The sequence below is a fragment of the Ochotona curzoniae genome, unplaced genomic scaffold (genome assembly GCF_017591425.1).
Source record: "Ochotona curzoniae isolate NIBS_2020 unplaced genomic scaffold, NIBS_Ocur_1.0 scaffold_2587, whole genome shotgun sequence".
In the NCBI taxonomy this organism is placed as follows: domain Eukaryota; kingdom Metazoa; phylum Chordata; class Mammalia; order Lagomorpha; family Ochotonidae; genus Ochotona; species Ochotona curzoniae.
Window position 1 is genome coordinate 2,224,659 of NW_024467096.1, and position 23,244 is coordinate 2,247,902.

At 45.9% G+C, this 23,244-nt stretch overlaps 2 protein-coding genes across 3 annotated transcripts in view; one reads left to right on the forward strand and one right to left on the reverse strand.

Moving 5' to 3' along the window:
- Window positions 1-3,306: 3,306 nt before the first annotated feature.
- PARP14 (poly(ADP-ribose) polymerase family member 14) overlaps window positions 3,307-23,244 on the forward strand; it is a 41,385-nt gene continuing 21,447 nt past the window's right edge. The window contains exons 1-6 of the mRNA XM_041002968.1: window positions 3,307-3,517; window positions 8,350-8,477; window positions 11,010-11,043; window positions 11,879-12,103; window positions 14,575-14,811; window positions 17,746-19,988. Of these exons, the coding sequence (XP_040858902.1) occupies window positions 3,331-3,517; window positions 8,350-8,477; window positions 11,010-11,043; window positions 11,879-12,103; window positions 14,575-14,811; window positions 17,746-19,988 (3,054 nt within the window). The 5' untranslated portion in view covers window positions 3,307-3,330. The remainder of the gene's footprint in view (window positions 3,518-8,349; window positions 8,478-11,009; window positions 11,044-11,878; window positions 12,104-14,574; window positions 14,812-17,745; window positions 19,989-23,244) is intronic.
- The window catches only part of HSPBAP1 (HSPB1 associated protein 1), an 88,157-nt gene continuing 73,622 nt past the window's right edge, over window positions 8,710-23,244 (reverse strand). The window contains exons 11-12 of one of the 2 annotated variants that reach the window (XM_041002969.1): window positions 11,555-11,610; window positions 8,710-8,915 (exon numbers count right to left, since the gene is read on the reverse strand). In XM_041002969.1, coding sequence (XP_040858903.1) covers window positions 11,559-11,610 — 52 coding nt within the window. In that variant the 3' untranslated portion in view covers window positions 8,710-8,915; window positions 11,555-11,558. The remainder of the gene's footprint in view (window positions 8,916-11,554; window positions 11,611-23,244) is intronic. The other variant, XM_041002971.1, reaches the window with a different exon arrangement.

The following is a 23,244-nucleotide window of genomic DNA, read 5'->3' on the forward strand; positions in this document are numbered from 1 at the left end:
TATTATATACCGAAGTAAATCAAGAACTTCTACCTCCTCTTCTTTTAAAAAAAGAACTATAGAGGAATTTTGGAATTAAAAATATATAATGAATGAAATAAAAATTTAGCTGATTTTGCTGACAGAGGAAAGAATGCATAAACTTAAAGCAAGATCAATAAAAGATCGGAGAATAAAGGATTACCTAGGAAAAACCCCAGGGCCTTGGGATTTGTTAGATGATTTCAAACATGTTCACGAAGAGCAGAAAGGGCATGAGCTTAAGAACATTTTAAGAAAATGTGGCCTAATTTCCAAATTTTTAGTGCAGATAAATTTATGAAGTCATGATGTTAGAAAGGTAGCAAGCAGAAGAAACACCAAGAAATCCAGGGGAAGGCACATCAGGGCCAAGCTATTATAAGCTGAGGATTTAGACAAACGCTGAGGAGCAAACGACGATGGAAATGCTGCTATCAGGGAGCCTCGACTTGGTGAAGCAGTGACTATCAAAAGACCACGGAGGGCAGAAGGGAGTGGAGCGACAGATGAAAAATGCTGAAAGGGGAACAAAACCCATCCATGTAGTAGTCTACCTCTAGCAAAAACATTCTCGAGTGGAGGCGACATAAAGACGGTTTCCAACGAAAGGAACCTAAGGGAATGCATCCCTAGCACACCTGCCCTGCCATGCACGTTACAAGCATGGGTAACCTGGGTTAGCTCTGGAAGGGCCTGGGCAGTGGGAGAAGGGGGTCTGCACAGGGAGACGGCGTTGGTCACAGGAGAAAGGCACATAGCCGACGCGGGGGAGTGCCCAAGTGGCCCTACAGGAAGTACACTGAGGAGAGCGGGAGGGGAGTATCTCATTCTGGGAACAATTACAAATAGGAAAAGGAATTGTGGGTTGGAACTGGAAATATCAGTAGACACTTCTTTTCATTATGCACAGATGGATACAATGGGCATTCTTATCCACAGAGAAATATCCCAGATAGTACCAGATTCTACATAAACTGGTTTTTCCTATACACACATACCTGTGATAAAGTTTAATTTGAGCACTAGGCAGGTAAGGGATTAATAATAATGACTAAAAATAAAATAGAGCAATTATGGCAATATACTATGATTAAAGTTATATGAATGCTTTCCCTCTTAAAAATACCTTATTGTGGACCAAGCATGATGACTCAGTGGCTTGTATATGCTGGATCTCATGCAGATGGCAGTTCATGTCCCGGCTGCTCCACTTCTCTTCCAGCTCCCTGCATGTGGCCTGGGAAGGCAGTGGAGGATGGGCCAAAGCCTTGGGACCCTGCACCTGTGTGGGAGACCTGGAAGAAGCTCCTGGCTTCGGATCAGCTCAGCTATGGCTGTTATGGCCACTTGGGGAGTGAGCCAGTGGGTGAAGATCTTTCTCTTTGTCTCTCCTTCTCTCTGTAAATCCACCTTTCTGGTAAAGATATATAAATCTTTGGAAAAAATTAAAAATAAGAAAAATGAGAAAAAATTTAAAAATGCTTTATTGTACTATACTTGTACTTCAGGTAGCAGGAAACACTGATCATGAACTCATCGATTAGAGGGGACTAATGTAAAGAAATTAAATATATAACACGTGCGTATCTATGTAGCAAATGCCACCAACTGTGGGCTGCACTTGCTTCTTCCTTGGTCTGTGGTCATCTCCTGTTTTGGAGGGTCCGGCAGGTTCAGGAACGAGGTGAGGCGGGTGGTGGACACGAGGCAATCACGACCCCCTGACCCAGGACTGACAGCAAAGTGAGCCCACTCCCCGTTTACACCCCGGTGGGAGAAGCCAGAGCCCGGGCTGGGCGAAAGTGGGCGTTGACAAGAAGCAAGGGAAGTTCATCCCCAAACACAGACCGGGTTGGCTGTTACAGTAAGATGAGCTGTGCCTGTGGGGGTGGATGCAGGAACCGGGCCCTGGACAGGGACACGGCTGCTTTTGCGCTGCCCCTCACCCTCAAAGCACACACTTCCAATGAAGCAGTAGGGAGAGAAGAAAGTGAGCAGAGAGAGAAGGGAGTAATGTGAGGGAGAGCAACCCAGGTCAGGAAGATGGGTTCAAACAAAAAGGGCGAACACAACCTGGCGAAGACCAAACACTGCTAGGCCTGATGGTGTTCGACAATTTGCTCCTTCTAGAATGTTCTTTCCTCGGCTCTCAAGCCCTGCTGTCTTGATCTGCTGATAGCTTCCTCCAAGTTCACACAGGAGTGATGAGCAGACCTCGACTTGGCAAGCACTGATCAACAGAGCCTTGAAAGGAATCCAGAGCGCTACCCTACACAAAGGGTTCTAGTTTCAAATTTCTCACAAATTGACAGTGCAAAGAAAAGGAGCGACTGACTACCCCGTGTGGAAGGGGGTACTGGGTTTTGCTTTGGGGTGGCGATGGGATGGAGAATTCCTGAGTCTGTCCTCAGGATTAGAACCAGGCTCATCCTGGGCTGCCGCTTTGTCCTGCAGTCCAAGGCGATTGAAGTCAGAGAACGAGCGCCATCTGCAGGTAGAAAGCCGGATGCACTAGAAACTGCTTGAATGCTGCTTAGTGCTTGTGTGGATCGGGAATAAGTCTCCCCCGACCCGTCCGGAAAACTGACCAATCTGTGGTTCTCTTGGACCTGAGATCCCACTGCAGGCGATCAAGAGATAATATGCCAGACGTCGTCCTGCGGGAGAAAGCAACTCTGCTTGTGGCCTGGTCTAGATGTGTCTCACAACCTCCTTCTCTTAAACACGCAGCCCTCCAGGTGGGCCACTCAGAAGCACCTGCTCCCGGGCTCCCTCCTGCTTCCCCGGGCGGCTTCGTGCTGCCTTAGAGGAAATGTCCCGCTCCTAAGGCTAGTTCACTCTCCAAGTGGCCGCAACAGCAAAAAACAAAAAACAACAAACAAACAAACAAACAAACAAAAAAGACAGTAAGGGAAAGATCTGGTAATTAAATTGAGTGCCCAAATGGAATGAACTTTTCTAACAGGACTGCCTGGCCCTGGATCTTCCTGGACAACGTGAGCTTGCGGTTCCCAATGAAACCATCTGGCGCTTGTCCAAGGTCTGGGGACCCTAAGCTGCGGATTTCAGCTTGGCTTGCGTGGATAGGGGGCTTCTGGTGGTGGTGGAGTCCTGAAGGGTGGATTGCCTTCGCGAGGTGAGGAATTGGGGTGCAAATGGTCTAATCCTGTGGCGGCTGCTGGTAGCTCGAAACCTAAACGCAGGGCCGGGAGGGCTTTTGTAGGAAACGAAAGCGAAACAGGGCCAAGTCAAAGGCCTGGCGAGGCAGCAGGCGCGGCCATTCGGCGGGCAAGCCGTGCGGGGCAGAGGATGGCTGCTCCCCGAGGCTTCCCGCTGCTGGTCGAGGGGTCTTGGGGCCCTGACCCCCCGAAGAACTTGAACATCAAGCTGCAGATGTACTTCCAGAGCACGAAGAGATCGGGCGGCGGGGAGTGCGAGGTCCACCCGGAGCCGGGGAGCCCGCCCCGATTCCGGGTGCTCTTCTTCCCCGAGGACGGTGAGGATCTGCCAGGGGGCCCGGGCGAGGAGCCGGGGTGGTCTGGCTCTTCCTCCTGAGGTCGGTGGGGAAGCATCCGCCCGGCTGTCGTGGCTGGGGACGGCGGAACGGGCTTGGAGCTCGGAGCGCGCTGGGTGGGCTCTGCAGCTCCTCTGCGCGCGAGATCCTCCAAGGCGCTTTCCCAGCGCTTCTTGGAGAAGGGGACCCAACCGCCTCCCTCTCCACTCGGGTTTCCCTTTGGCTTTTCCTGTCATTCTCTTTTTGGAGTTGGGGAGAGGAAAGAGGGAGGGGTTGAGAAACTGAGGAATCGCGGGCGTTCCCTCCCAGCTTCCGAAGACTCCCGGTGGCCTTGGGCTTGCCTCGGGACAGGGATGGACGTGCTGCTTGAAGTCACAGCGTGTGGCTGTATACACACAGGGAACCCCCTCTCCCCGTGCTCACAGCGAAGCTCATCACCCCTGTGCCCAGGCTCCGGGTGACTGGGTGGGGACTCTGCCTTCCGGGGATCACAGGCAGGTGACGCGGCTCGTCCCCAACGCTGTTCCTTATTGGGAAGCGAGGCAGGAGCCCACCTGCTAGCTCGGGGCCCCTGCCAGGTCTGTAAGGCGAAGCTGGGGAGCACCCTTTCTCCATCCCGGGATGAGCTCCCGGGATGGGGAGCACCCGGAAGAACACCCTTTCTCCATCCCGGGATGAGCTTAGGGAAGACGTTGGCGTGTCGACCCCGCTGGCCTGTGTGTGGGCTTTGGGAAAGCATACGGATCCTGGGAGACTAGGGCGGTCAGAGCAGGCGCAGGGTCCGACAGGGACGCACCAAGCAGAGAGGGAAGCGAAGGACGCCCGGATGAAGGGGAGGAAGGGGGCGGGCCTGGTTCCGGGGACCCCTCAGCCCGTTGTCTCTCCAGGGGTTAATGACCCCGGCGTCAAGGAGAGAAAGTTATTCCCTCCGGGCTCTCCACACACCCCACCCTGCTCTGGGTTTCACTCCTCCTATAGGGATTTTCCAACCTTGATCCCTACTGTCCATATCACCGTGCACTTAGCCCTCGGAGATATGGTTCTGGAGAAGTCCCCGTTATACCACCGGCGCGCGCCCGCACGCACAACCCACCAATCAGGTCATGGCAGAGCGGATTACAGGGTCCTTTCCCGGGAATCAATCCCGGTGATTGTGTGTGCGTTTGGTGGGGGAGGTCAGCACGGTTCAGCGCCCACCACCAGGTGTCCTTGGGGCGCTAGGGAGAGACTGTGTTCATCACTCCAGTGGATCGGAAGGGGGAGAGAATGACAGAAAATATCCACAGTCTAAAACTACAGATGGAAGCTTGACAACAAAACCTTCCTGTTCTACTCCTCTACAGCAGCCAGGTTTTCCCGCCCCTGCTGGGTGTCCCTCCTTCCTCCTTTCCAGCTGCCAGCCACGTTTTCTTCCTCCTCCACCCCACTGGGGGCCTCCAACCTCAGGTTGGTGTCGTCTTACCCACCCCTGCAGGCGCTGGCAAGCTGGAAGCAAGTTATTGTGGTCCGAGTCCTTAGGGGTGGAGACAACCCACTTGGCAGTTTCGGTTTCCCATTATAATCACATTCTCAATCGCAACTCTCCAGGAGTTTGCGCCCTTAACCACGACTCCAGCTGACAGTCCTGGCAGGGCATCCTCTACAGAATTATTGCACAGCTCACGTTCGTGGACTTTTGGCGAGTTGAATGAGCCTGAACTCTGATTTCAAACCGTTTCAGTTTGTGTGCATTTTACACACTGGTCAGAATTTGGCTCTCTGTCACTCCGTCTTGGAGGGACGGAAGTCCTCTTTTGCCAGGAAATATATTTAGTGGCCGTGACTTGAGGCTGCTGTCCGAGGGAGGCGCCCCAGGGCCAAGGCAGGCTGGACACTGGCATTTCCTTCCAGACTTACCTTGCACTTGTTTGGGGAGTCACACTCTGGTGTCACCACCTGTTGCTGCCCTGAGGCTTTGGGTCTGCACTCTCCTGTTGTGATCTGAGACAGGCTGGTCCCGGTTAGATGCCCAAACAGGATGTATTCAACAAAAGGAGCACAGCACAGCTGTGTCCTAGCGAACTCTTGGTGTCCAGGTTCCCTTCTGCTCTCCCACTTCCTTCTAGCTTAGCGCAGCTTTCCAGGAGTCCACACAAGCACCTGCTGCCTTGTAAAGAGGGAAACTGAGACTGCTTGTCCTTCTCGGGTTGGCACCTAGCTAAGACCTCCTCCCCTTGAGTGATTGACATGGGGAAAGTGGTCACACCCCTCTTATGAAGATTCTAAGTTGTGGCCAACCCAATCAGAATCTGGAATGGCAACCCAGTAAGGAGCAGAGTCCCAACCAGGAACAGTAGGCGCTCTCCAAGCTTCCTCTTGACTGATTGGTTGCCCACACACCACTCTCTTCCTTGGAGCCCATTCCCTGCTCTCCAGGATCTGGGATGCACTGATTCTCCTCTGGCCTCTCTGCCAGCACCTTCTTGTAACTTCTGTCTGCATAATCCTTGGAGAGTTACAAAGTTCATTCAGAGACTCCATTCTAAGTGAGTAAGTGAAGACTCAAGAAAAGTATGTGCTGTGTATCTGTGTCCTGGCATGGTGGGTAAAGCTACTGCCTGTAATGCTAGTAACCCATCCAGGCACTGGTTTGAATCCCAGATGCTCTGCATCTGATCCAGTTTCCTGCTAATGTGGGAGACCTGGGAGAAGCTCCTGCTCCTGTCTTTTGCCAGGCAGGGGTTGGCTATTTGGGGTGTGAATCAGGGGATGGGTGATTTTTTCTCTCTTTCTTCCCTCCCTTTCTCTCTTATTCTGTAATTCTGACTTTCAGATAAACAAAAAAAAATTTTTTTAATATATCTTCATAGTCATCAACTCTGTGGTGAAGTCGGAATGTTAATCCTTGTCTTTAGACTTTTACATCCATTGTTCATTTTTTTCCCTTCTTTTTTCCCTTCCTTCCTGTCTTTCTCTTTCTTCATTTTTATTTTTAAAATTTTTGCTCATCTTTTTTTTCTGTTCTATTTACCTTCAGAAATGAGTCTCTTTTAATGACAGAATAAGGCTTAAAGCAACGTTCTTTCTTTATGAGCTATATAGCTTTTCTACATATTTATTCTATTTATTTGAAGGCAGAGTTACAGAGAGGTAGAGGCAGAGAGAGAGAATCCTCCATCTGCTGGTTCACTGTCCATGTGGCCGCAAAGGCTCAAGCTGAACTGATCTGTGAGGTTCAGGAATGTCTTTCAGCTTTCCCACATGGGTGCAGAAGTCCAAGTGTTTGGGCCATCTCCTGCAGCTTTTCCAGGCCATAAGCAGGTTGCTGTATTGGAAGCGGAGTGGTTGGGACTGGTGCCCATCTGGGATTCTGATGTTGCAGGTGGGAGCTTAACCCACTACACCCAGAACAGTTTTCTGACTTGGCTCATGCTGCTTGTGCTTACCTGTGTCACTTCACTAAACCATGACTCTGATCATGCCAGGGCCTGGCACACAGTCTTCACAGGCTCTTCATAGGGGATGCTTTAACTTGTTCTGCTCATTGTGGAATAAATGTTGCTACCTCTTGGGTAGCTATGTTTGGCTTAACTGTTAAGATGTTACACTGGGGGCAAGAGCATCTTGTATCAGAGTCTCTGATGTGGGTCCCAGCTCCTTCAGTACTGATCCAGCTTCTTGCTGATAATGCTCATGGGAAGGGGAGCAGTAGGTGATACCTCAAATACTTGAGCTCCTGCCACCCATGTGGGAGACCCAGATGGAGTCCCAAGCTCCTGGATTCAGCCTGGTCCAAGCTCTAAATGATATGAGCATTTGAGAAGTGAAACAGTGGAGGGAAGATCTCTGTTTCTCTGCCTTTTGAGTGAAATTAAAAATCTAAAAATTACTGCCACCTTATTTACCAAATGTAGGTACCATGCTGTTTGTTTTATTTTATTTTGTTTTGTGTTGTTTTACCGTGTTTCTTCAGTTTAATGTATGTAACACTCACATGAGACAATCCCCATTGGTATCATTAACAGACAAGAAAACTGTGACTTTGTACATCAGGATCATTGAGAATATGCCCAATATTAAAATAATTAGTTTGAGGATGGAATCCAGGGACCAGCACTGTGGTGTAGTGGGTTAAGCTAGTATGTGCAGTGCAGAATACAATGTGGGCCCTGATTTGAGTCCTGGCTGCTCCACTTCCAATCCAGCCCTGTGTTAATACACCTGGGAAAGCAAGGGGAAAAGACTTAAGTCCTTTGGCTCCTGCACCCACACTGGAGGGAAGATTCTTTCTCTCCCTCTTTCAAGTAAGAAAGAGAGAGAGAGAAAAAAAGACGGAATCCAAAGCTGTGCTTACTTTCTAAGCTTTGTATGTTTCCTCTATACATAGCTTAGCTTGAGAAACTGACCAAGCCATTGATTGATCGTGATAAGCATATAATTAACCATGGGTAATTTTTCAAAAAGAATATTTGTTATTTGAAATTCAGAATTACAGAAGGAAGGGGGATAGAGAGAGAGAGAGAGAGAGATCTTTCATTTGCTGGTTCACTTCTCAAATGGCTGCAACAGCCAAAGCTGGATCTGTCAGAAACCAGGAACAAGGAGCTTCTTCCAGGACTCCCACAAGGTGCAGGGGCCCAAGGGTTGGGCCGTCCTCCACTGATTTCTCCAGCCACAAATAGAATGTTAAATCTGAAGTGGAGCAACTGGGACACAAACCAATGTCTACATGGGGTGCTGTGGAGCCTTAGCTAGCTATGCTATAGCACTTGCCTCAAACAAAGAGTAATATTGTAAGTAAAAATTGCTGACAAATAGACTTTTCTTTTTTCCAGTTCGGCAGAGGGTTCTGGAGAGACAGATTCATGAGTTAACATGGCCAGGACAAGGACCATTCCAGCTAACACTCTCCTTGCCTGAGGAGAAGCTCCATAATGGCTCTGAAAAGAAGATTCCAACAAAGGTAAGAAAGCTTGAGAAATGATGGAATGACTGTGGGGTGTTCTTATCAGGTGTGTGCTATAGGAAGTAGGCCCTGACCTCTTTGCATCATGAAGAATAAAGGGACCTTGGAGAAGCTCATGGAAAATGTGTCCATAAAAAGATGATGTATGGACTTCAATTTTTTGGTATCAAAATACACTTGTACAAACTTGTTACAACATGTTTGAATAGGATGTAGTGTAAGGAACTAAGAAGAGTAAGACACTGTTTTGAAGAGTTGAAATTGAAGCAAAAACAAACTTCAAATTTATGGTAAAGCTTGGGTGGAAGAATACTGGATATTTTGCAGGGGCGATGCCATGAAGGAACCAGCAGTATGCAAATGGATAATTCATTTGAACAAAAAGGCAAGATGATGTTGAAGATGAAGCCACAGAGAGAGACCATCCACCTGCATCTGCAAGGAAAGAAAATGAATCTTGTTTAAATCTGAATTGCACAAGACCCGTGATGGACAGCAGAAACTACAGCCTATGCCACAGGCCTGGCAACTGCAACATTAGGGTGCAGCAAACTTCCTGCATGATGGTGCCCAAATCCTTGCCCTCTAATCAACCGCAGACAGGTGCAGAAGTTTCAGTAACAACTTTCACCATGTGGGACCTCCATCCTGAAACATCGCTTCCAGAAAGTATCATGGGAAATGAAACATGGCACAACCAGCATGACCCTGAAGACCAAGCATGACCAGAGCCATGGCTACTGAGAAGTAGGAGTGGCCCAGGCAACGCCAAGGTGGGCCAGTGACAGGCCAAGGGCACAGCGGCGGTTTTGTGCGGGTGCTCAAGGCCTGTTGCTCATTGATGTCACTGGAAGCCTCGGCACAGCGACACCTGCAACCCTGGGCGTGAGAGCTGCAACGAAGGCTGGTACGCGTTCACCCTGTGGCCTTGATTGGGCTCTTCTGGACTGTTGGCTTGTTTCCTGATCTGAGAAACTGTTTAAGGGTGCCCATTTTTCTTTAAAGATGTGAGACAACATTGACCTGGTTAAGTTCCCAAGATCATTAGCTCATTAGAAATGGATGAAATGACTTGTCATCATTACTTTCGAAAAATATTAGGAATTTGGTGGAACAGAGGTTGAGAAGTGAAATATTGATATATAAAGAAGTTGGGGCCGACGTGATAGCCTAACAGCTAAATCCTTGCCTTGCAACCTCTGGAATTCCATATGGGCGCCAGTATGTATCCTGGCTGCTTCACTTCCCATCCAGCTCCCTGCTTGTGGCCTGGAAAAGCAGTAGAGGACAGCTCAAAGCCTTGGGTCACTGCAACTGCATGGGAGACTCAGAAGAAGCTCCTGGCTCCTGGCTTCAGATGGGCTCAGCTCCAGCCACTGCGGCCATTTGGAGAGTGATCCAGCGGACGGAAGATGTTTCTCACTGTCTGTTCTTCTCTCTGTAAATCTGCTTTTCCAATAAAAAATGGAAATAAATATTTTTTTAAAGTAGTAAAGTATATGTATAATAAAGTTTTTATTTTTATTTTTTGCCATGAGTTCCGTGCATTTAAAGTTAAGGAGATGATGAGAGCTATAAATTCAACTGGAGTGATAAAAGCAGCTTACAAATGTGGGGGAAGCAAGGGTGTTGTTAGGGAAGTGAGGAATAATGAAGGAGATGGTGCATTTTGTATGATTTTAGTCAGTTTTGGGCAAGTCAAGATTATGAGATCACAACGCTGATGGTTTAGGATATAACATTTTGGATCTGCTTGTCCTGGTTTTTTGTAAACGGAAACTTTTTTTGCATCGGTGTGAGAGGACAGCCATCATCAAACACAAACTGAGTGGCCCCTCAACCGTAAAACGGGCTGGTGATAGCATCTGCTGTTTGGAGTGACGGTGTAGTGTGAGACTTGCATGAGATGAGCTTCGTAAAGCACATGTCACCGTGCTTGTTACACAGTGAACTCACAATTAAATACTAAATAGGGGAAAAGGAATGACTTAAATTACTGATTTTCTCTGGGTCTTTATCTTCGAGGATTCTGTTGTTTAAAACAGAGTTACACAGAAAGAGAGAGAGTTCTTTCAACTGCTAGTTCACTCCCCAAGTGGTTGCAGTGGCAGAAGCTGGATCTGTCTGAAGCTGGGAACCAGGAGTTTCCTCCGGGTCTCCCAGGTGGGCACAGGGGACCCAAGGACTTGGGTCATGTCCCTCTGGTTTCCCAAATCACAAGCAGGGAGCTGGACGGGAAATGGAGCACTCAGGACATGAACTGGCATCCATGTGGCATGCCACAACCATAGGCGAGGATTAGCTTGTTGAACCATGCCGTCAGCCTCAGCTGGTGATTTTTGTTAACAGCAGTTCATATATCACTGAGTTTGGCCCCAGATGCATTCAGGAGGACTATTGCCAGAGTTTTTCATCAACATCCTTTTTTTTTTTTTTACCCTGAATCTTCAAGTTTGTCCCAGGGATATTTTCAAATTGTAGAGAAATTGTTTATAATGTATTAATACTACATTATTGTTTGGGTTTCAGGATTCCAATTCCAAAGAAGCCGCCCAAGGACCAGGTAAATTGACAGTATCAGAATGGCTGGATTCAATGCCCCCCTCTAGCCCCTCTCTAGCCACTTGCTAGTGTGGATTCCCGTAGGCTTCAGGGATGGATGAAGTAGTTGGCCTTTATTCGCCCACTTGCGAGACCTGGACTGAGTTCCAGCTGCCAGCTTCTGCCAGGCCCAGCATGGTCTGTGTCAGCACCCCACCTTCACTGCAACTGCCTGCTTTTTGCCTCTCAAGTGAATACATAGTGGTTTTTTTAAAAGGAAAATCTTTTAAGTTTCTTATCTACTGTTTTTGTATTGATACCTCTCCACTGACTGAGCCTCAGCTCTGTACCACGTAGCTGCAATGCAAGGATTCATAAATAAGCATCTTGCTTTGGCGACGTTTAGTTCCATAATTATGCTACAGTGCTTTGATAGAAATGCAAGAAGCCTTCAAAGGATTTGTGAAAAATATGTATTATGAAAGAAACTATGCATGCACTTCAAATTTCTTTACATAGAAAAAAAGCCTTACCTCTTCACTCAGTTTTATCACACGCTTTTTTGAAGTATCCTTTCATTTGGCAAGTACTAGGAAAGATAAAACAGATTCTTCAGAGACAAGAACCAGAAAGAGGTAATCAAATTGTACTCATAATAATAATAACCAAGGAGAATTAGTGTTAATTTTATTTTTGGTTAAATAAAGCAACAAAAGCTATTGAAGGTCTGTTTTTATTTAAGTTAGCCAAGAGACTGGGAAAGAAAGGGGGGCACGTTTCCTGACAGCTGGCTTTGCTAAGACTATGGAAGACAAGTAAAACAGCTTGTACCATTTTTTAATCTCCCCAAAAATTAGATGTTTCAGAGGAACTTGATTCTCCCACTGAAAGATCAGGAAACTTCCAGAAAGAACATGAAAATGTTTCCTCTTTGGTGGCATTTGAAAATCTCAAGGCAAATGTTTCTGATGTGATGATAACCTTATTAGTGGAGAATGTAAGTGGCCTGAGCAGTGATGACTTCCAAGTGGAGATAATACGGGATTCTGATGTCGCTGTGGTAACCTTCCTGAAACATATAGGTAAGACCCAATGATACTCCATTTGCCAAGTTTCCTTGCACAACACCTTGAGAATTCTGGGTGCCTGGTTAATGGAATAGCTCTAAAAGTTGGACTCTTTACCAGTTAGTGAGAGGAGATTCCAAGTCAATACGTAGGTATATTCTTATTTTGAAAGAAAAGCAATTTAGTGATGAAATTGCTTTCTGGGATTTTTAATATGGATTTAACTTGATTGCCCAAGTTCTCTCTCTCTCTCTTTCTCACTCTCTTTCACACAGAGAGAGAGAGAGAGAGAGAGAGAAGGGAAGAACAACAACCAAACTGGAACTCTAAACTCAGGGTTTTTGCATGTGTATCTTACTGGGAGACATAAATGTTGATCTCTATCATCCTACTGGACTAGGAAGGTAGTAATGCTAACCCACACTTATGTAACACTCACTATAGGTATTAATTTAGTTGTCCCTTTAACAACTTTATTTTACCCTCTTCCCCCATGTTACAGTTGGAGAGAAAGGCACAAAGGTACTGATAAAGAGCCACATGTGAAGCAGGCAGTTTATCTGCAAAACTTGTTCACATAACCACATCATGATATGTTTCCCTACTACCGTCATGGTCACTCATACAGGCAACGGGGTGTATGTGATACAGAAAACCAAGTCTTCGCTGAGGTCATGCAAGAGCCATTTCCATGCAAAGCAAGACAGTTTTTAAAATATTTTTTGCAAGTTTTTATTTTTATATTTATTTTTATTGGAAAGTCAGATTTACAGAGAGAAGGAGAGACAAAGATCTTCCATCTGCTGGTTCATTCCCCAAGTGGCCACAATGGCCAGAGTTGAGCCCATCTGAAGCCAAGAGCAAGGAGCTTCTTCCAGGTCTCCCACACAGGTACAGGGTCCGTAAGGCTTTGGGCCATCCTCTACTGCTTTCCCAGGCCACAAACAGGGAGCTGGATGGGAAATGGAACAGCTGGGACACAAACCTGCACATATATGGGATCCTGGTGTGTGCAAGGCAAGGATTTAGCCATTAGGCTGTCATGCCAGGCCCCAAAACAAGGCAATTTTCCCATTTCTATCTTTTTCCTGTTCTTTGGCCATGGCAGTGGAGTGGCTAATTAAGAGCACATGTCATGCATGTAGTCAAAGTTCTAGCTCTGCCATTCAATCAGTGATCTGAAATTGGCCAAGTTACTATCCTTTCTGTGTTTCACCTTCCTCATCAATAAAATTGGTGATAATAATACCTACCTAATACAGTTTCTATAAAGATTAAATGAGATGATGTTTGGAAAGCACTTCACACAGTACTTGAGACAAGGATAAGTCAGTAAAGAGCATAGTTCTCATGTTTTATATATAGGAAACATAACATAAACTTGCTTTTGTCCATTTGCCAAAAATCATGACTACCTACTATGTACCAGGCATTGGTCTTGGTGCTTCAGGCACCCAGAGCTATGAATCATGGGTCCTGCTCTTGAAGACCTCATCATGGCAGGGCAAGGAGAAAGCCCAAACAAATGAATGCAAGAGGAGAAGCGCCTTTCTCAGTCTTGAACAACAGCCTGTAGGAATGGCAGGGATGAAAGCTCAAGGCAGGGGCTTTAGTCTTCTCGCTTTTTGAGTTCAGTATTCAGTACCCTGCAATCAGGTCCAAAATGCATACTGCTTTTTCAGGCCACTGATGTTCCTCTGCCTGCCACATCTCTTGCCCTTATCCATCTGCTAAATGCCTCTCCATCCCTCAAAACCCAAATCACAGTCCCTTCACTCCTAGAATCCTTGTGTGTTTCCCAGTGTTACTCCTCCCACCTTGTATGATCGTGCAAGAGGTGACCTATTTATTTGTGTCTGCCTCCTGCTGATGAACTGACAAGGACCTGTTATATTAGCCTTTGTCCCTAGACCCCAGCTTGGTCCCTGGTCCATCACGTGCCCACCATGGACATGTACTAGTTTGACAGTGATGGCTGAGATCTAAAGGATGAATAGGAACAAGATTAAACAAAAATAGGGAAGAGCATTCCAGGCATGAGAAATAGGATATACAAAGGCAAAGAAATTTCTAAAAAATAATGACTAGGTTTTTTTTTTTTTTCAAAATCTGGAAAGTAAAATGAAGGAATGACAGGGAGTAGGCAAAAGTGGTGATTGGATGATAATTGATATCAAATCCTTCTAAGTCTGTATGAAGATTGTCAACTCAGGTGCAGACTGGGGAGCCATTGATGGGCCTGAGAAAGGGGTGGAATGAGGTGACCGCTGCCCAGCAGTTACTCAGGAGGATTGGCAGGGCTGTCTAGAGACAGGTGCCCCTTCATGGTAGAAATGCAGGAGGGACACTTTTATGCCCATCACTGCTTGTGTGGGTGTCTAACAGTGGAGTGTGAGCTTTCATCGGTACTGCAATCCACAGTTTCTTGTGAGATGTTAGTCATCACATTCTGTTTTGTGTTTTGTTTTTATTTTGTCTGTCTCTAGATGCCAAGAAGTTCGTGGACGATTGTTCCAGGTACCAGACAGTCAAACAGCTTGAACTTTCTCCAAGACTTCTGGAAGCAACAACAACCATCAGGGTTGAAAACTTGCCACCTGGTGTTGATGAAGACAGTTTAAAACATTTCTTTGAAAATCCTTTTAATGGAGGGGGGAGAGTTGACAATATTGAATGTTTTCCTGAAGAGAGTTCAGCTCTGATTAAGTTTTCTGACCGAAAAGGTAATATCTGTCAGCATACCCATAGCTTACTTGACATAAGCTAGTTCATGTTTAGCAGATTTTACCAGTTAAATTCCAGTGAATTTAATTTTAAGTCATATGTTTGGTAGAAAATTGAATTAATAATCTTGGGATATGATGCTTAATAAGGCCAGCAGTTCAAACTTTGGGAAAGCAATGTTAGACTTTTGAAAAGATACAAGATTGTCTTGTAAATCTCAGTGTGAAAGAAACTGAAAGCTACCTTCCTGGAATCTTGAAATCATATGTAAAGAATGACATGGTCTCTGTGTTAGCTACATACTTGGGAGACCCTCTCAAATCAGTTTCAGCAAGGTTGGGAAAAGAAATCCTCAGACACACACATCTGTAAAGTGTCTCTCTCCTCGTGCCTATTGGTGCCACCATTCAGAAATTAAAGAGCTTGATTTCACATGCTCATGGATGCCTGTTGGCTCTGGATTTGGCCAAACCTAGGGAAACATTTGTGAAGGACTTATAGATATGCTGATTCTATGAGACATGTACAAAGTCAGCAGATTCAGAACTAGAGCACCGTGGACTTGACTTGGCACTCTGATAAGAGATACTGATGTTGCAAGCCTCAGCTTAACCTGAGGTGCCACAATGCCAGTTCCCACGTCAAGCAGTGACTTAACCACTGTGTCAAACCCTAGACTCCTCCTTTTCATAGTTATAACTTAATATTTTTCATAGCTGCAGAGTGTTATAAACATTCTTAGATGCTGTCTTCTTGGTATTTGATTATTATGATCTTTGTTTTACAAGTGAAGATATAGGAATATCAAATAACTTGCCCAAGATTCCATAACTTGTGACAGAGACAAAACTAGAATTTTTTAAAAAAATTTATTTATTTTTGTTGCAAAGTCAGATATATATATAAAGAGAGGAGTACAGACAGAGAGGAACATCTTCTGTCCACTGATTCACTCTCCAAGTGACTGCAGTGGCTGGAGTTGTGCCGATCCAGAAGCCAGGAGCCAGGAGCCTCTTCTGAGTCTCCCACACGGATGCAGGGTCCCAAGGCTTTGGGCTGTCCTCGACTGCTTTCCCAGACCACAAGCAGGGAGCTGGATGGGAAGCGGGCCTACCAGGATTAGAACCAGTGCCCATCTGGGATCCCCGCACGTGCAAGGCGAGGACTTTAGCCCCTTAGGCTACTGCATTGGGCCCCAGAATTTGAATTTTGATCATGTGGCCACATGATCTGTTCTCTTTCATTTCTCTACTTCTACCAAATCTCCAATTCACCTATAGCATTTATATTTTCTTATTAATATTTTACCAGTTAAAATGGCTTACCAATAAGAGCTTATCAATATAGCTTGATTAAAAATTTTTTTAGCAATATAAGCATTCTATTTTATGTATTTTTACACTTGATCTTTGCCAAAAGGCCGAGAAGCGATATTTTATGTATTTTCAAAAAAAGATTTATTTATTTTACTTGAAGCCAATTACAAAAAAAGAAGGAGAGTCAGAGAGAAAGCTTGACTCGCCATATGGCCACAATGGAGGGAGCTGGGCCAGTCCAAACCTGGGAGGCAGGAGCTTCTCCCAGGTCTCCCTTGTGGGTGCAGGGGCCCAAGGCCTTGGATCTTCCTCTGCCACCTTCCCTGGCCATCAGCAGGGAGCTGGATCAGAGGTGGAACAGCCAGGACTCAAACCAGCACCCATATTGGATGTCTGTGCCATAGGTAGACAAATTCTCCAGGCCAATTCTCACCAGCCCTAACTATTTTGTTTAAAAAGCAGAAGTTCGGCATTTTCCTCTAAAATAATTTGGCTCAACTTCACAAAATCTGATTTCCTTCTAAATGCCTAACACATGTAAGAGCTTCCATTTTATTTTCTGCCACCGTACTTCACAACCCTCATAGAAACCTGCATGGTTGGATAATTACTTTTTCTTAACAGACAAGGTGACAGGAAGGAGACTTGTAAACACAGGTGACATCTGTCATGGTTCTTGGGTCAGACACACCTGAGCTGGGATCCAGACTTCGGTGCTTACTGAGTTTGTAATCCTGTGCAAGTTTCTTTATCATATCAAAGTTTTCATTTTCTTCTCTGACCAGTAGGACTCACATTACTACCCACATTAGAGGAATGCTTACTGAAATAATACCTGCATGTGCTTGGCATGTGGCAGTGCCTGGTATGTACCAGTGGTCACAGGTCCTGCCCAGGGGCAGAGCCACTGCAAGGCCCTGTCAGGGGAAGTTAGAGCTGTATTCTTGGGCTTCTGAAGACCACATATTTTTATCTTTCCATGAGAGGTGCTACTTTAGTCCAAGTTGTTACTGGAGTTCATTCAAATTCCCTTCCTGTTGGTATCCCTGGTATGCCAAACAACACAAAATGAGGAGGAGCTTGGAGGAGATGAACACAAACACACACACACACACACACACACACACACACACACACACACACACACACACACACGTCTGTCCTAATACAAGTGGCAAGAGGGAGAATGAAGCAGGGCTAGGAGGAGAGAAGGAACTAAAGGGCTCTCACTGGGCCCTACTCAAAGCTAGGAGACAAGAACCCAATCCTGGTCTCCCATGAGGGAGACAGTGATTCAAAACCTTAAACCATCCCCTGCTGCCTGCTAGGAGCTACATTAGCAGGAAACTGGAATTGGGAGTGGAGTCAACACTCCATCTCAGGGACTCTGATATGGGACATGGACAACTTAACTGCTGGGCCACGTGCCTGTACCACTATGAACTTTTTAAAGTACCTTTCTGCATATCAGTTTATATTAAGCATTTTGAAAGCTGTGCTGCTTACTGATAATAAATCATGATATCAAGGTTCTATATACTTTAGAGAAGTTTTGTTTTCATTTGAAACATATCATATCAGGACTCCTTGTTTACTTGGATATTTTTTTCTTTGAAGTGTTTGACACCATCATGAACAAAAGACTGAATTTCCACAAGATGCCTCTGTCTGTGTTCCCATACTATCCCTCTCTGGGCATCGCCTTGTATGGAAATGAAATGCCTTTGGTCAAGCTTCCAGCATCATTCAGAGAGTCCCTGGAGCTTCCCTTATGGAGGTTCTTTCAGAAGAACAGACACCTGATTGAGGAGGTAAACAATAAAATGAGGCAGTGTCACTGTGAGCTCACGTGGTCCCAACCCGATTGTCAAGTCATCATCTGGCCGGCTGCCTCCTTAGTCAATCAAGGCCGAAAGGGTATCAGGAACTGGCAGAAAGATGCCTCCACAGAACTCTCTGGGATCAGGTTGAAATACAAAGTCTCTACTTTTAAAGTAAATCAGCGAGTGTGGGATGCTGTCCCCAAAAATGACTTGAAACACGATAAGATTCTAATTGAGTTTGATGCACTGAAGGAGGTCATCACCTTAGCAGGGAAATTGGAGGATGTCCAAACCATCGAGCCCCAAATTAAGGAATTGGTAGACAACACCATGCAAAAAGTAAAAAGGGAAGAGGAAAAAGTGGAGGAGGCATTGTCCGTTTCTCCAGAAAATTATTTCCTCCTGTGTCACAGCGGCGTGCCGGAGCAGGCGTGTAAGGACTGTCCAGATCTGGAGGTGAGTTATAACAAGAGCCGTCAACAGGTGACCTTGAGAGGACCCCCCGCAGAAGTGTATAAAACCAAGTGTGACTTCCAAGAGAAAGTGTTCTCCATGAGTCATAAAAACATTAAGATTCCTATGGAGATCTTGCATTTTTTGCAACAGGTCGACTACAAAAACTTCTCTAAGTCTCTTTTTGTAGCTCAGAAACTTCTTGCTGTTTATAGACTTGAGGGGACCACTGTTCTGTTAACCGGCAGTTCTTCTCAAGTCCTGTTACAAGCCGAAAAGCATCTGTTCAGTGCTTTGAGTTATAAGTACATTGACCTTGAGAACCAGGAGTTCCTCAAAGACAAGAAATGGCAAGAGTTCACTTGCAATCTGCAGAAGAAACATAATTCCTCCTCATGCACTTTCTTCATCAAGGAGTTCCTGATGGAAACCCCAGCCAAGGTCCTCCTGACAGGCTGTGTGAAAGCAGTCAATGAAATCCACCAGTTGCTTTTAGACTTCCTGGGAAAACACATGAGAATAGAGAGGCTGATTGAAGCAAAGGATTCTTTAGTTATTGACTATATAAGGCTGGAAAAGAAGCCATTGTGGTTGAGGATCAAGAAGGAGAACACAGAAGTCACCTTCCCTTCTGACGCCATGACAAAAGGCATTTTACTAGTTGGCCCGAAGGCCAGAGTGCTGGAGGGAGTGACCAGCATTCAGAAAATTCTGGATTCCATCCATGTGGAAAGTGTGTGCATTGATAAGCCAGGAGCCAGGCAGTTCTTCCAGGACAAGTCACGGTATTGTAAAGGGGAGGTCAAACGGCAGTTTGGTTGTTTCATTGAATTACAGGATGATACAGTCAAGCAGAAGGACTGCACTGTGGGGCAGAAGTGCTACTTCCAGGTGGACCTGGCAGCTGGGGTCACAGTGATCGTGCAGCAGTGTGACTTGTCCCGGCTTCCTGTTGATGTGGCTGTGAATGCAGCGAATGAGAACCTCTGTCACTACGGTGGCCTGGCTGCTGCTATCTCCAAAGCAGCTGGCCCCGAGCTCAAGGCAGACTGTGAGCAGATAATAAAGAAATGTGGCAAGTTGTCACCTGGCAGTGCCGCCATCTCAAAAGCAGGAAAGCTGCCCTGCCGCCACGTCATCCACGCGATTGGACCCCAGTGGAACAAGAATGATGGCCAGAGATGTATGGATCTGTTAAAGAATGCTGTGAAACAAAGTCTCCTTTTGGCAGAAAAACACGGATGCCGATCCATAGCCATCCCTGCTGTTAGTTCCGGGATCTTTGGCTTTCCCATACAGCAGTGCACGGAGACCATTGTGATGGCGATCAAGGAAGACTTCCAATCCAAGCAGCCTGGCGGTACCTTGAAGAAGATTTACCTGGTGGACATAGCCGAGCAGACCGTGCAGGCCTTTGCAGCAGCTGTGAAAACTCTCTTGCCAGGTACACAACCTGGTCCTGCTTCCCCACTCAGTTCAGCCACAGTGATCCAGCCTCAGCAAACATCACAACAACAGCCAATGCTGGTGGCTCCAGGGGGCCTGAGGATCCTGATGGTGACAGGAGAGCTGCAGGATGCTAAGGTGAGCATCTTTACAGATTGCCACCAGGATACTCTGACACCACATACTCTCTGGCCCTCACTGATGGGTAAAGAAAGACTAGGATCAAGGGAGGAGAATCCTATAGCCTTCTGCCATGAAGTGGGTTTCCCTAGATACCTGGGATACTTACCAAGTCGTTTCCTCATAGAGTGATCGATTATTTATAAAAAACTGTAGGTGTATTAAGATCAGACCCTGAGGCTTCCAAGAAATGTCCCTGATGACACTATATTTGTAGCTGGCTCACTGTACTTTCGTGGTGCCTTTCGACCCATCAGATTTGGATCAGTCAGAGGTTAGTTTCTTGTCTGTGGAAACTCAGGGTAAGCAGAGGGCAGGGAGCTTGTTCATGGAGCTGAACCAGGGAGGGTTGGCAGTAGGGTGAGAAGGGAGTGAAGCTGCTGGGGCTTGCATCTGTGTCCAACACCAGCAAAGAAATGCGGTGCAGAGAGGGGAAGAATGGCCTCAGAAGGGTACAAGTGTCAGGTGCCAAGAAGGCAGCTTTTGTAGGCCAGCAGTGTTGGTAGTGAATACATTTTTCAAAAGGCATTTCTAAGCCTTTCCTTTAAGGCTCTAACTCATCAGAACAGTAGCCATCTGTAGCAGGATCTGGACTCTCCTGCTGTGCCAGGTGGTACTTTTTTCATTGGAAGAGGCTTGGGAGTCCTGGGAGAGATCTGGTGGGGAGGCAAAAAGTGATGGGGGCACTGGCCTGAGTACGTGGGGGCTGGAGGAAGGCAGCACCTGTGAATATTTACCAGTCAACAAATAGCCGCCATGTTGCTGTATTGCAATCACAGACATGATTGTACCTGCATGTTCCGGTGAGTCTGCCCTAGCCTTTTGCTCCTGGCCTTAGGAGGGAGGGCCCTGGTTCTGCCCGAGGGTGCCTGGGACACAGACATGTCTATTTGCTCCTCATGCCTCCATTGGGTCCCTTTTCATAAGGAAGGCTAGTGAGCACAATGTACCTAAAGCAAAATGAGCACCTTGAAAGTTTCGATCAAAAGAGCAAAGTCCTAAATTACCAGCACTGGATGGCACTTGTCCTCGTTATCTTTAAAGAAAACACATTTGGACGTGGTCTACATTGCATTAAATGAGAAGAAACCTGTCTTTTTTTTTTTGAATGGTTTCACAAGATATCCCTGAGGATCCATTTGGAGTCCAATGACATAGTAAAAGAGGAAACAATATAGATAGTTTCAGGTTGAATTTACTCCATCTCTAAGCAATTCCTACAGTGCAACTATCATGAGAAAAGCTGAACATTGTGTAACAGTCAATTCTCATTGATGTTTAAGCGGTTTGCTGAGAGAGCATTCATGGGCAAAACGTATACTTCAATGGTTTCTCATGTATTCACAGAGATGTGCAGCCATCACCACAACCTAAGTGTAGAACAGTTCTGTCTCACTCTAAAAAAAAAAAGCCCACTCATCAATCATGCCATCTCCCACCCCACTCCCTAGCTACCAGTCTTCTTTCTGTTTCTGTAGATTTCATCTGCATTAAAAATTTCATGTAAGTGAGCTCATACCATGCATAGTCTTTTATAATGGACTTCTAGCACACATAAGGCTGTTTTTAAGGTTCAATCAAGCTACAGCATGGATTAGAACTCCATTCCCTTTCATGGCTGAGTACTGATCCATCATATGGATTTTCCAAGCCTTGCTCATATACGTTGCTTTTGATGAGCTTCTGGCGTGTGGCTGATATTGATGTGAACATTTGTAGACAAGTTTCTGCAGGAACATCTGTTTTCAGTCCTCGAGGAGTTCTCTTGTGGCTAGGGCACAAGGTAACATCTGTGTCTGGCTGGATCGGGGACTGCTGGACCGTGTGCCCGAGTGGCTGTCCCATTGTATGTTCCTGGCCAACAGCGTTGAGAGTATAAGTTTCCACTGCATCCTCACCAGTACTTGCTATTTTCTGTCTTTCTGATGACAGCCGCCCTCATGAGTATGGAGTGGCATCTTATTGTGGTTCTGATTGGAATCTCTTTAGTGATTAGAAATCTTGATCATCTGTTCATGTGCTTTTAGCTGTATAACCTTTGGGGAGAAACATCTGTTCAGAGCCCTTGCCCACTTTTTAATTTTACTTTTGTATTTTTGAGATAATATATTTTCTAATACACGTGAGAGTCAAAGTCATAATCCTCCATACCTCCATAAATAATTCAACAAATAAAAAATAAAAAGACCATAGTTTAGCAGAAATATAGACAAGGATGAAAAACAGTAATCAAGTGAAAAGGTGCTCATTTCAGTCATATACAGTAAAGTTTACAAGTTAACATCATTAAAGTCATAGTAGTATATCATTCTTTTTCTTTAAGATTTACTTCTTTGAAAGGTAGAAATACAGAAGGAGAGAATTTCCATCTCCTGATTCACTCCCCAAATGGCTGCAACGGCCAGGCGGTGCCAGGCCCTAGCTAGGAGTCTAGTGATTCTTTTGGGTCTCTCACATGGGTGCGAGGACCCAAGAACTTGAGCCATTGTCCGCTGTTTTCCCAGATGCATTACCAGGAAGCTGTATTGGAAGTGGAGCAGCCAAGGCATGAACCGACATCTGTATGGGATGCCAATGGTATAAGCAGAGGCTTAGTCTACTATGCCATGGCACAGCCTTATTTTGTGTACTCTAAAAATGAATTATTTGTCTCTTTACTATTGAGTATTTTTTTTAAAAAAAGATTTGTTTATTTTTATTGGAAAGGTGGATATACAGAGGAGAAGAGACAGAGAGGAAGATCTTCTGTCTGATGGTTCACTCCCCAAGTGACCACAACGGCTGGAACTGAGCCAATCCGAAGCCAGGAACCAGGAGCTCTTCCGGGTATTCCACATGGGTGCAGGGTCCCAAGGCTTTTGGGTGGTCCTCGACTGCTTTCCCAGGCCACAAGCAGGGAGCTGGATGGGAAGTGGGGCCGTCAGGACACGAACTGGCAACCATATGGGATCCCAGTGCATGCAAGGCAAGGACTTTAACCACTACACTATTGCGCCGGGCCCACTACTGAGTATTCTTTATACAATTTGCATATAGACTCCTTGTCAAAAATATGACCTATAAAATTGACTCCTATTCCATGGATTTTCTTCTTTTTTGCTCAAGTTGTTACTTTGATTAAAATGCTTTTTGATTTTAGATTAAAACACTGAGATAGGGCTGGTTCTGTGGCATAGTAGGACAAGCCTCAGCCGGTGGCACCAGCATCCTATAT